Here is a 12351-nt window from a genome sequence, read left to right on the forward strand (position 1 = left end):
TGGTCTAGTGTATGAATTTTTGAAAGGTAAGATCATCTCAAATGGAACCCAAAGAGGGCCAACTAATCGATTATAAAAATAATCGTTAGTTGCAGCCCTAATAATAATAATAATAATATATAATAATATATATATATATACACTGCAACTAAAACTAAAGTTAACTAGTGAACTAAAGTCAACAGGCGAAGTAGAGTTAACTAGCGAACTAAAGGTAAATAGCAAACAAAAGTCAACGAGCAAACCAGGGTTAACTAGCGAACAAAGGTAAGTAGCAAACTAGAGTTAGCTATCAATCTAACGTTAAATGGTGAACTAGTCAAGTAGCTAAAGTTAACTAGTGACAGTGTCAACTTATATATACTAGTTGACACTGTCACTAGTTAGCTTTACTTAGCTACTTGACTAGTTCACTAGTCAACATACTAGTTGTCACTATATATATTTAATATACATTTTTTTTTTAATATTTAACATAAAAATATGTAAATATTTAAATAAACAAGTGCCGGAAAAAAATCTTTTAGGAGCTCAGGTTGACTTTGGTGTTGCGTCACTCAGAAAAACGGGCTGGACTTCCGGTAAACGTCACTTCCCGTCGTTTCCCGATTGGTGGGAAAAAAATGAAAACTAAGTGGTAAGCTCGTGAAGTTTTTTTTGCGGTGTTAAGTGGAGCATTCTTACTTTTATTTTTATTTTTTCTTGCAAGGTCAATGGAGTCCAATATAAAATAGCGAAGAGCTCTTTTACAACTTCTTATCAGGTATGTGTTAAATATTACCGCGTGCCATAAATATTACAGCTTTAAAAAAAAAAAAAGCGCAGTTTTCTACTTTAATGGTGTGACACGGGTTAGCTTAGCAGGTTAGCGGTCAGCTAAGTGCACTAGTTGAATGTAGTAGCATTGTTAGCGTGCTAGATGTAACGCTCACTGGTGGAACGACTTTTTAAAAAATGCAATAATTATTTATTTATTTTTTCTTAAGTAATCCAAATAAGGATTGGTTAGGATTGATGAGGTTTGGGAGAGAAATTAGAGGACCGCTGTCAATCAAAAACACAGCCGTAAAACGGAAGCAGCTTTAACACGAGATCTTCGGACCAATCACGTTTGCGCGTTAGGTGATGGACAGCGTGATCAGCCAATCACGGTGTAGACGGTCTACCATGGCGCTGTCATGAATTTCTAATGCGGTTTTTTTTTCTCCCGGTGCACATTGTTTTAGGCTCTGCACCCCTCTACTCTGGACGTATTCATAACCGGCTCTAGGATGTTTTACGATGTGCGTTTGAAGCAGCTTGTTTTAAACTATTTTGGCTTCTTGTTGTTTTTAGTGGGCCTCCACCAGGCTGAAGGGACCTCCACGGAAATGGCCAACCTGAACTGGAAGCCGTTTGTGTACGGAGGAATGGCATCGATCGTCGCAGAATTTGGTGAGCTCGTGCATATGATGATGATGATGATGATATCATGAGAAATATCACTATGCCAACATCATTAGGGATTAAGTCTGGTGGAAAAAGTACATCCGGATGTCTGATGTGTGCAAATGTGATGCAAAAGTGATGCAAAGCTCAAATTTCAGTCCTGCTCCTATATTTCATCAGATGTCCCTGATCTTTAATGCCACACAGGATATTCTGTCCTTTTAAGTGCACGTGCATCACCCTAACTACATCAAACCTTATCATAAATCTAACAAATATCTATGTTTATCTATATATGTGTACGTATGATTTGACCAAATCCTGGCTCCAGGTCCAAGGCCAAGCGCTGTCTGCCTTCTTCCGCATATCCACGATCGGATCGCGTCGATTGTGATTGACCGGAGAGACAGCGTATGCCCCTCCCTCTCGGAGAACTGGTGTCCCTTGATCTCAAATGTCGTACGGGATTTTCTGTCGTTTGAAGTGCCCGTAACGACATGAAATCTTTTGACAAATATATATTCCAGGTACCTTCCCTATTGATTTGACCAAAACCCGGCTCCAGGTCCAAGGCCAGTCTCAGTGCATGGAGGTCCGCTACAGAGGCATGTTCCACGCTTTGCTCAGGATCGGACGAGAAGAAGGCATCCGGGCGTTGTATTCCGGGTAAGAACATGCGAATCCGATCGATTAAAATGTTCAACAGAGACTCCGTGCCGTTTCCAGATTCTGGTCTGTTTTCCAACGTTACCCATAATGCAACTCGGCTACAGATCAGCTCAGCTCAGATACGCTTTCAAAAGCTTCAGATTTCTTTCCGACGCCGCAGTCGGCATCGTCTCGTCGTCGTGTAGATCGCCGACTAGCTGGGTCGACTGGCTGAGTCAGCCAAGACTGCGTATAGCCGCTTTGCATTCTGGGATTTCTACTCCTGATGTCTTTACTAATTCCGCGGCGGATTTTAACATGGGGAAATACAGAACCAACCGTCACACGAGCAGTAATTCGGTGTAAATATATTTCATGTGTTCCTGGATTCCTCTGCCGACCGTCCTCAAGCTCTGCTTCTATTTTACGAGCCGTATATCGTATCGGTCACCCTAGCTGCAATCATTTAAAAATAGATGATGTTAAAAGCACATGTGGTGTACAGATAAGTTCCTGGCAAGAACAGTGTGCTTCCAGTGCTTAAAGATGACCGTGTTAAAGGGAACAGAATGTAAAATTACCTCTGAAATTATTTGCTGTAGTCACTAGTTTGGATGATGATCCCCTTTCTTGGTCTAGGAGATACACTCACCGTCCACTTTAATAGGAACACCTGCTCGTTTATGCGGTTATCCAGTCAGCAGCACAACGCATACAGTCATGCAGATACAGGTCAAGAGCTTCAGTTAATGTTCACATCAATCATCAGAGTGAAGAGAAGGTCTGATCTCTGTGACTTTAACCGTGGCGTAGGTGTCAGACGGGGCCGGTTTGAGTATTTCAGAAACTTCTGATCTCCTGGGATTTTCACACACAACCGTCTCTAGAGTTTACACAGAATGGTGCGAGAAACAAAAAACATCGAGCGAGCTACGGACAGTTCTGCGGGTGGAAACGTGAGCTTGTTGTTGAGCGAGATCAGAGGAGAACGTTCGGACCGGTTCGAGCTGCCAGGAAGGATGTACAATAGTAATTTTAAAATAATCAGTCTTTACAAGCGTGGTGAGCAGAAAAGCATCTCAAAACGCACACACAGCACTTCAAACGCAAATTGTCCAAAGGCAAGTTCGTCGAGGAAACGTGACGAATTTGTTTGACCATGCTACATTTAAAAACAAAAAAACAAACCAGATTTATAATGTAGGACTACTGTAACAGTTGGTAATTTTACGACGTTAGTAAGATGCATACAGTACTCGGAGCCAAAACATCCCTGTCGATCAGGTTTCTAAGTCAAACACGGCTCAGTTTCTCTTTAAAAACTGTCCGCCGTCGTCGTGATGGTTGTCATGAACTGTGTCTCAACTTCAAAACTGTCCTTACGAACAAAAGTGTTAACTAGTCTAGAAAATCAAGAAGACTGGTATGCAAAACTTAAAACGCTAACTGTGATGGGAAAATAGCTTAGTCTTGAGTACTAGAACAGTACATACTGTACGAGTGTGATTCGAGTCACTCCTAGTAACATTTCAAAACAGTAACACACGAATGCACCTAATATTCATTTGTATAATTCGTTAATAACTTGGGAACCCTTGTCGTAAAGCTGGACGGTGTACTGTACTCACGGTGTCTATTTTCTGTGTTGAAGGATTTCTCCGGCACTCCTAAGGCAAGCCTCGTACGGGACGATTAAGATCGGGACGTACAATACGCTGAAGAAATTATTCGTGAGCCGTCCTGAAGGTGAGTACGGAAACCCGTTCTCCGTTGCCTCGTTAAACTTCATCCGGTCGAATCGGTTTAACGTTGGCGGCTGTGGTGTGTGTGCGTAAATATGACCCGTTTTCTCACGTATACCAGGAGTCTCGAGCTCACTTTAGGTAACGGCGGAAGCGGCGCATTCACCTGCTGGTGTAAAAAAACCAAAACGAAGGAGAACCTCGAATTCGTTTTTAGCCTTCTAATGTAGAATGACCTTGTTAGCGGGTTTATTCAGTAGCTGAATTGATATCCTCGAGTTTGTTGCTCATTTGTGCCACCTAGTGGTAGGTTTTTGTTTTTTAAACAGAATTGAATTGAGGGTGATTTTGTTGCAAATTATTTAATAAACAAGTCGCGCAAACATAAAACAAGAACAGCAAATAAACGCAAATATCAAATAAAATGAGTTGCGTAGTTTTTGCTTGTTTGTGGAATCAGCTTGCTTTGTTTATTTCTGAAACAATCTCTCACGCTAACTCGTGCGGCTCAGTCCACGAATGTACGCTTTTGGTTCTTTTTTTTTTTTCTTCCCCCCAACAGTTCTGCCCTGGCCAATCAGAATCCTCCGTATATTTGTGCTCGATTCTTCGTTAGGTGGTAGAAAGAACCACGAACTGTTGATTGAGTCATATACTGTTTAATATTTAAAACGGAGGTGGCCATGAAACGATACGACTGGACTGTAAAGGGCGGGGCCGAGATGACGATATCATATCCACGTTGTGATGAATTACGTCGCAATACGCTCTTCTGATATATCGTGTTTTTAATCACATAAAATTTTCTATTAATTCCAAGCTGATTTAAAGATGTTAAAATTTTGTACTTTGTAGGGAAAAAAAACCATTTTTTAAATGATTTTATAAATAGAATTATTATCATCTTTGGGAATCGTGATATGATATTTGTGCCATATCGCCCCACCCCTACTCGAGGTTAAAATCAGATTTCACACCCCAGCATAATCTGAGACACACATTTGAGACTACTTTAATCATCAGGTCTCTGTCAAGTCTATTACAATGTGCAGTCGAATGGGATATAGTGTAGTGCAAAAGTTTGTGCCCCCCACCCTCATGGTTTCTCTTTTGCAGCTGAGAGGATGTTCGAGGGGAGTTAAAAACAAACGTTAAGCATGCAAGTTACTTAAAAACATTTCTATTACATTCTGGAAGATGTAAGCTTTTAAATGTTTTTTTTTGTTGTCGTTTTGTTTTATCTTAATGTGTTTGACCAGTGTGTTCTTTATTTATTTTGTTATGATGAAGGAACTTTCATCGAAACCTGACATACTAAATGTGTTGTTGGTTGAAATAAATTTCCTCGTCTTGCATTTTGTTTAAACAGCAACTCGAGTGTTATGAAAGTCTGAAAACAGCATTATGTTGTTCCTGAATAATAATAAGAAGGAGAGAGAGAGAGAGCACATTATGTATTATCTTGAACATCAAACTGTAGGATAAACAAAATCAGAAACAAAATGGCCGACTCGTGTAGCGCTAGTCCTAATGTTCAGTCTGTCTATAGCAGCCTAATGTTATCAGCTAATTTAATACTCTGTTGTGTTTTAAATACAAAGTTTTCTTACAAAGTAGGTAAATTAAATGTTTATTACTACTCCATGCGCTTTGAATTAAAAGCTCTAACCTTCACCATCACCCCCTCGCTCTCCGAGTCTAACGTCGTGACTCACGGGTCTTAAAGCGTCGTGCGTCCACCGTCACTAACGCGCCGTTCAAACAGAGCTTTCCGAAAGCGTCTGTTTATTTGTCGCCGGGCGCCAGAACTTCTCACCCACATTTCTACTCGGTTTAGCAAACATCGTTAGCTTTAGGGCTGGACGATATGACCAAAATATCATACCACGATTCTCCATACACGATACGCGTCATGATATATCGATTGACAGCGATACACTTGTTTAAAAAAAAAAAAAACAATCATACTTGGTTTAATGTCTACAAAAATAAATGCTTTTCATTTAAATATCGATAAAAAGTCATTTACAGACAAAAATGAGTATTTAACGGTGATTTTGGATGTTGTATGAAACGTCTGAAGGGACCTTTGCAAAATAAAACTTGTACGATAATCAAAAATCTCATACACGCCACTTACTGTAATTATAAAAATGTTAAAAAATGAGATATTCCATTTCCATTACTACTGACCACCACGTCAGCTACGTCTGTCAGTCTGTAATTAAATGTATTTTAAAAAAAACAAACATAGAAAGAGATCACGATATTCGTGATACCTCAGAAAAGCATAGTGGTGTGATATCGTCTTTTACCGCAGCATGGTTGAACGCTCGAATCCGATTGGTCAGAAGGTGTGTATTGATGTTTGTGTAACAGCACGGGGGTATTTCCGGCTAAAACGTGAACGATATGTTAATAATAATAATAATAATAATAACGCGTTGCAACATTATTGTTTCTATAGTAACGGCTTAGACACGGGTATTTGTACGGCAATCATAGTCGGATTTTCCAGCAGGGCGATGAAGCAGTTTGTACGTGAAGTTTTTTTTTTTTTGGTATTTTGTTTGCGTGTCTATATGACACTGGGAATCTGAAGCGTTTGCTGTGTTTGCTGCTTGCAGATGAGACGATGGTCATCAACGTGTTCTGTGGCGTCGTCTCCGGAGTGCTGTCCTCGTCTTTAGCGAACCCGACAGACGTGCTGAAGGTAAGACGCGAACTTCCGATTGAACCTGAAACACAAGAAGGACAAAATAAAATAACCGTCTTACCACAGTGCTGCTGTGTGCTCGATTCTGATTGGTTAGAATGTGTTGAACTCATTTTTCTCTAGAAGTCGTTCCAGTTGTGAGGTTTATATGTATATGTATTAAAGGTACAGTAGGTGTTTATATTTTATTTTATTTTTTTAGATTTATTTTTATGCATTAATTCCATGTAGAAGACCTGTTAGGAAAACTGACTTCCGGTCCAGAAGGGATGTTTGTGTTTGGATACGCTTCCTGTCAGCCATTTTATAGACACTCTACAGGCCAACGTAGATCCTGGGGGCGGAGCTTCGTGAGATTCTTTAGGAGCGAAAATTATTCTTATTTTTTTAAAATCTTATTCATAGTGCACCTTTAACACACCCTTTCTAATGTGTTATCCTTTCTATAGTAACAAGTTACGCAGGAACGTGTACGACGGACACTCCACGTACATGGAATAGTTGTTGACGTGAGGAGAAAGCGTTTATCTAGCAGTTTTTGGAAGGAGTCTCCAGTAAATACACAACAATAAATTGTTGTATGTTGTAATATGTATATCCTATACGAACCGTAGTAGCCGATGTTATCTGACTTCGGAGTAGGGCAACAAAACGTCTTTCTCTGATGCGTCTTAGCTTCCCTTGTCCATACTGCTGAACGATTAAAGCCATGAACGTTAGAGGTCGACCGATTGGTTGGTTTTGCAGATTAATCAGCACTGATCATCGATCGTTGGAACTATGGGTTATCGGCAAAAATCCACACCGATGCTGGAGAGGCTATAAAGGGTCTGCTGTCATTATACGGTACGAGAGCGGCCTCTAGAGGTGAAATAAAAACTGACCAATTTTGTTGTGGTGTTTAAAGTGTTTTTTTTTTAATTACATTTAAAAAAAAAATTTTTGTATCTCTCCTTTTATATATTTACTTCATACAGTCAGTGCTCTTTATTTTTGTAATAAAGCTCAGCAGTATTTTACTTTGAGTGTTGTGTTTTCATTCAGTATCGATTTTAATAACTATCCGTAGATTAATCGGTTATCGCCGGGTCGGTACCGCCCGACTTGGTTATCGGGTATCGGTAAAATCCACTATCGCTCGACCAAAACGTAAAGCTGTAACCTGAATTGTTCCTCCACATGTTTCAGGGCTTTGTGTGTTTCTAGGGAACATGACAAGACCTTGTTAACTTCGAGAGAGAAAAAATAGCAGATGCTTTACTGAAAGTGAAAACAGGAACTCTCACATCTCATTTTGCCGATTTTTCTAGAACATTAAACGTAACTATAAAGAATAAAATGTATGTTAAAAACATGTTCTTTAATTAACGAATCTGGAAATCGTTGCTAAGCGTCGCTCATTGTCATATATATATTTAATGACTTTATGGAGGTTTTCAGACTATTCAGTCTGGTCAGAACCTGTATTTACTCCTGGATAATTGGAATATTGTTGCTTGTATGAGGTTTTTCTTCCTCTGTCCTAGTGTGTAAGAGGAATTGCGTTATTCGTCCAGAGAGCTAAGCGTGTATAGAGGAGTTGTTGGTAAAATATCGTGCTATTTAATTTAATTTAATGTCATTTTTCCATGCATTTTGTGCAGATTCGCATGCAGGCTCAAGGCAGTCTGCTCCAAGGCAGCATGATGGCCAACTTCATCAACATCTACCAGACGGAGGGCACGCGAGGACTCTACAGGGTGAGGAAGTGAGAAAAGAGAACTTGCATTCTCGTGAGAATGAACTTTAAACCGCATGCCGTGTTCAGTACAGAGCCACGACTGATGCACAGACCGTAGAAATGATCCCTAAACGTAGTGTGTCTTGATTTATATCGTCGAAGATTAGCGTTGTTTACAAACCTAATCAAAATAATCAAACCTGACTTAAAAAAAAAACATCTTAATGTCATGTCGGTTTTATTTACATTTTAATTTGGCTGAGTTCAGATCAGCACCACGTCTAGTATTTAGCCGCGACGCGTTGTAGTGGTGTATGTTTTGCTGACGCTGCTCGTGGACTAGCTTTGTTAACAGACTTAACCGCCGAATTGTGTTTCAGGGCGTCATCCCGACCGCACAGAGAGCCGCCATCGTGGTCGGAGTCGAGCTTCCGGTGTACGACATCACCAAGAAGCACCTGATTGGTTCCGGCCTGATGGGAGACACGGTTCTGACTCATTTCATGTGCGTAGCACTTCAGGAAACGTCAGGACTCGAGCAGGAAATCCATATAGTGTGTAGCGTTTAGGGCTGGGGCGATACGATGGTATCGATGACACGATAAAGTGTGTCGCAGTATACTTTTCTGAGATATTTTTTTTTTTTTTTTTTTTTTTTTTTATAAACAAACTGACCGGAAACGGCTGATTTCGATGTTAGAATTTTGTACTTTTTAAACGTTTAATCTTTAACGCCGTTATAAACATGATACGAGCGTATATTTTTGTCATATCTCCCACCCCTGGTGGCGTTCAGTTGATATAGTCAGTAGACTTAGTGCTTTACGTCCCGGTTTTTATCTCCGCAGTTCCAGTTTTGCTTGTGGTCTGGCAGGAGCGCTCGCCTCCAACCCCGTGGACGTGGTGAGGACGCGGATGATGAACCAGCGCGTGCTGTCCGGGAACTTCCTCTATAAAGGCACGCTGGACGGACTCATGCAGACGTGGAGGAACGAAGGTTTCTTCGCTCTGTACAAGGGCTTCTGGCCCAACTGGCTCCGTCTCGGACCCTGGAACATCATCGTATCCTTTTAAGGCTGCTTCGTAAGTAATTGTAATTGAGTATCTTGTATATATCTAGAGCGCTGGTCACCGACCCTGTTCCTGGAGGTCTTCCTCGTGTCCACCTGACCATTTAATCGCTGCCTTAAGAAGTTCTTGATCGACTAAAACAGAAGAAGCTTGGTGTCATCTGATCTAGACGATTATAAGCGACGTCCACTAGCACACCAGAGTCAAACCATCTCTGTTCATCAGACAAACTGTAACGATTACCGATTTTACGAGCTCTGTTTCTCTTTAAAACCGTCCTCCTCTGCCACCGCCGCCGTCGTCATGTCTCTCAAATCGAAAACTCTGCCCTTACATACAAAACTATTTACTGATCTAGAAAATCCAGAAGAATCTGGTGCGCAAAACGGACAGAATCGTACACAAGTATGCTATACTGACTCGGTTATTTACTTTGGGATTACTATTATTATTATTATTATTATTATTATTAATAAAGGATCAATTTCTGAAGATGTACACGAGCGAAGCTACAGATGGCCGCCGGATACGCGTGGCAGCCATCTCGCGTACACGTTCGTGTAGTTAAAAGCAAGTCTAATCAAACCTTTAAGAAAGAATTCTTCTAACGCAGGTTTGTTTGGAACAGATTTCAGTTTATCGACTGTCCACTAGAGGTCAGAATTTAGTCCGCTAGATGTATTGTACAGTGAAGTCGAGGAGTTTGACTCTGTTGCTTGTGCTTGCAGACCTCAGGAGCAGGATTTGCATCGAATGTATTATCACGAGTGAAGCGGTTTATAAATAATATGCAAAAAAAAAAATTTGTAAGTCAAATGCTTAAAAACCTTCATGTGGGCCAGACAGCCGAGTTTATTCTGCGTGCTAGAACCGAGTGATAAAAGTCCTACAACAAAAAATATCAAATCAAAATCGAATTCACAATGAACTTTTTTTTTTGTTGCTAGATATCTATTAGATATAATTTTTTAGATATATTGCTGACACCCTTTATTATTAGGGTGTAATAATAATAATAATAATAATAATAATAATAATAACCAGCTGTGTAGTCAGGAACTGCTTATTGGCAACGACAATCGTGAAGCTACATTGTATATTTGATCATTTTGTGGACGTTTTGAGTACGTTATTCTTTTAACGTATCCATGTTTTCACAGCTGCTCACGCTGTTTGACCGGGTCTGAGTTCTGACCGGCACAGGAGAGGGAAAATAAATAAACCAGCATATTTAAACACTTTCTGAAAGATCTTCGCCTTTAAACGTTATTTGTAAAGTGTTCGATTGGACACTGTTCGCGTTACTCTTTTTAGATCCGAACTTTCAGCCGGTTTCCTGATAAGCATAACGAATTGATGTTCGCTGAAGTTTTTAATTGGTTAGCCAAGTCGAACATGCGTTGATTTGTATGCCATTTTTAATGAAACGCACTTCGTTTATCGTGACACAAAGCCATGTGAGATGGGGCGGGGGCGGAGTGAAGGGCCGTGGGACTTCGGTTAATATCTGAGAGCGCGAAACGCCTCGTTCCGGGTTCGTGGGGCTGTTGTTTGGTTGGGGGGGAAAGAAAACCGCTCTTCTTTGGCGTACTCTGGTATAATGTCGTGTCAGACCTGACGACCTTTACGCAGTTTAAATCCTTGACTGAGACTTCAGTTCTTCATCACCTACGAGCAGCTGAAGAAGCTTCCGTTATAGCCGAACCACAGACGACGCAACACTCCACTGGCTGAAAGTGTGTGTGTGTGTGTGTGTGTGTGTGTGTGTGTGGGAGGAAGGGAGGGAAGGGCAGGGAGCAAGTGAGCCTCCCTTCCTGCCTTCACCCTTTCATTCACAATCCCTCCATGTAATGTGTACACTGATTTCAATGTTTTAGTTTGGGTTCTATGTGTGTGTGTTTGTGTGCGTGTGTAATATATATTTATATAATATATATTATACCTACACATGGTTCCTTCTTTTTTCTTCTTTTTTTTTTTTTTTGCATTAAATAGTTTTTTTTAAATGAGTTTGCACCATGATTTTGCACCTAAAGCCTTGCTTTATCGATCCTGGCAGCTAAATTTGAGGTCAGCACAAAGATGGGAACGTTCCATCAGCTAGTCACTACGTCTAAATAACAGAACGTGCACGAGGCGGTGGGGGTTTTGAGGCTTTAGTAGCATCGTTAGTGATTATTATTATTATTATAATTATTATTATAGATCCCAGGTGTGTGAGAGATGTGTTTGAGGCAAATGCACTGGTTGGATTGTGTTGGATTAAGAGCGTCCTGCCCGGATTAGCTTTACTGGAGCACCTTTATGCGGCGTGTAGATTGTATGTACGTGGCCAGTGTATGACCGTGCTCTAAACATTACGTTCAGCAAGTCTAGGCTAATTCGGCATCATTTATTATTATTATTATTATTATTATTATTATTATTTTGGTTTGAGACGGAACGCAGATTCGGCGTTTCTTTTTGTTCTCGGACTTTTTCGTTGCCAAATATCGCTCCGCCCAAATCGCAGTTTTGTGTAATAACCTCGCTAAAAGTAAAAATGTTCTGTAAAACACGCACAGAACCGATAGCACTTCTGTCCTGCAGGGTCCTGGCAGTCTTTTATGCTGTGTGTGTGTGTGTGTGTGTGTGTGTACACATCTGTTTGTATACAAGCATGTGTGGCAATGTATCATATTTTATGTAGGTGTGATGTACATTACGCTGCTGTACATTAGATAGTATTAGCATCTTTTTTCTTCTTCTTCTTCTTCTTCTTCTCCCAAAACAAAGTGTACTGTAAAAACAAAACAAAAAAAAAACAACACAAAAAAAACCCAACCCTTTCAAAATGTGACAAATCGGTACTGTTACATCTTCTCCAGCTTCTCTTTTCCGTCCTGTTCAGTTTGATCTCCAAACATTTTTCTCTGAAACGTGTTTTTAAAATATTCCGTTACGTTACATTACGCTGCTCTGGCGATGAAAATGAGATTTAAACCTTTCGTATGGATTTGCTTCCATAGTGTACGATCGTTATCAAG

At 40.4% G+C, this 12351-nt stretch overlaps 1 protein-coding gene across 1 annotated transcript in view; it reads left to right on the forward strand.

The window, feature by feature from the left end:
- Positions 1-520: 520 nt before the first annotated feature.
- The window catches only part of slc25a14 (solute carrier family 25 member 14), an 11851-nt gene continuing 20 nt past the window's right edge, over positions 521-12351 (forward strand). The window contains exons 1-9 of the mRNA XM_053649310.1: positions 521-763; positions 1336-1434; positions 1956-2094; positions 3728-3822; positions 6446-6531; positions 8178-8273; positions 8635-8759; positions 9103-9316; positions 10983-12351. The exon at positions 10983-12351 is cut by the window's right edge and continues 20 nt beyond it. Coding sequence (XP_053505285.1) covers positions 1371-1434; positions 1956-2094; positions 3728-3822; positions 6446-6531; positions 8178-8273; positions 8635-8759; positions 9103-9316; positions 10983-11024 — 861 coding nt within the window. The 5' untranslated portion in view covers positions 521-763; positions 1336-1370 and the 3' untranslated portion in view covers positions 11025-12351. The remainder of the gene's footprint in view (positions 764-1335; positions 1435-1955; positions 2095-3727; positions 3823-6445; positions 6532-8177; positions 8274-8634; positions 8760-9102; positions 9317-10982) is intronic.

Source organism: Ictalurus furcatus, chromosome 18 (genome assembly GCF_023375685.1).
Source record: "Ictalurus furcatus strain D&B chromosome 18, Billie_1.0, whole genome shotgun sequence".
Lineage (NCBI taxonomy): Eukaryota > Metazoa > Chordata > Actinopteri > Siluriformes > Ictaluridae > Ictalurus > Ictalurus furcatus.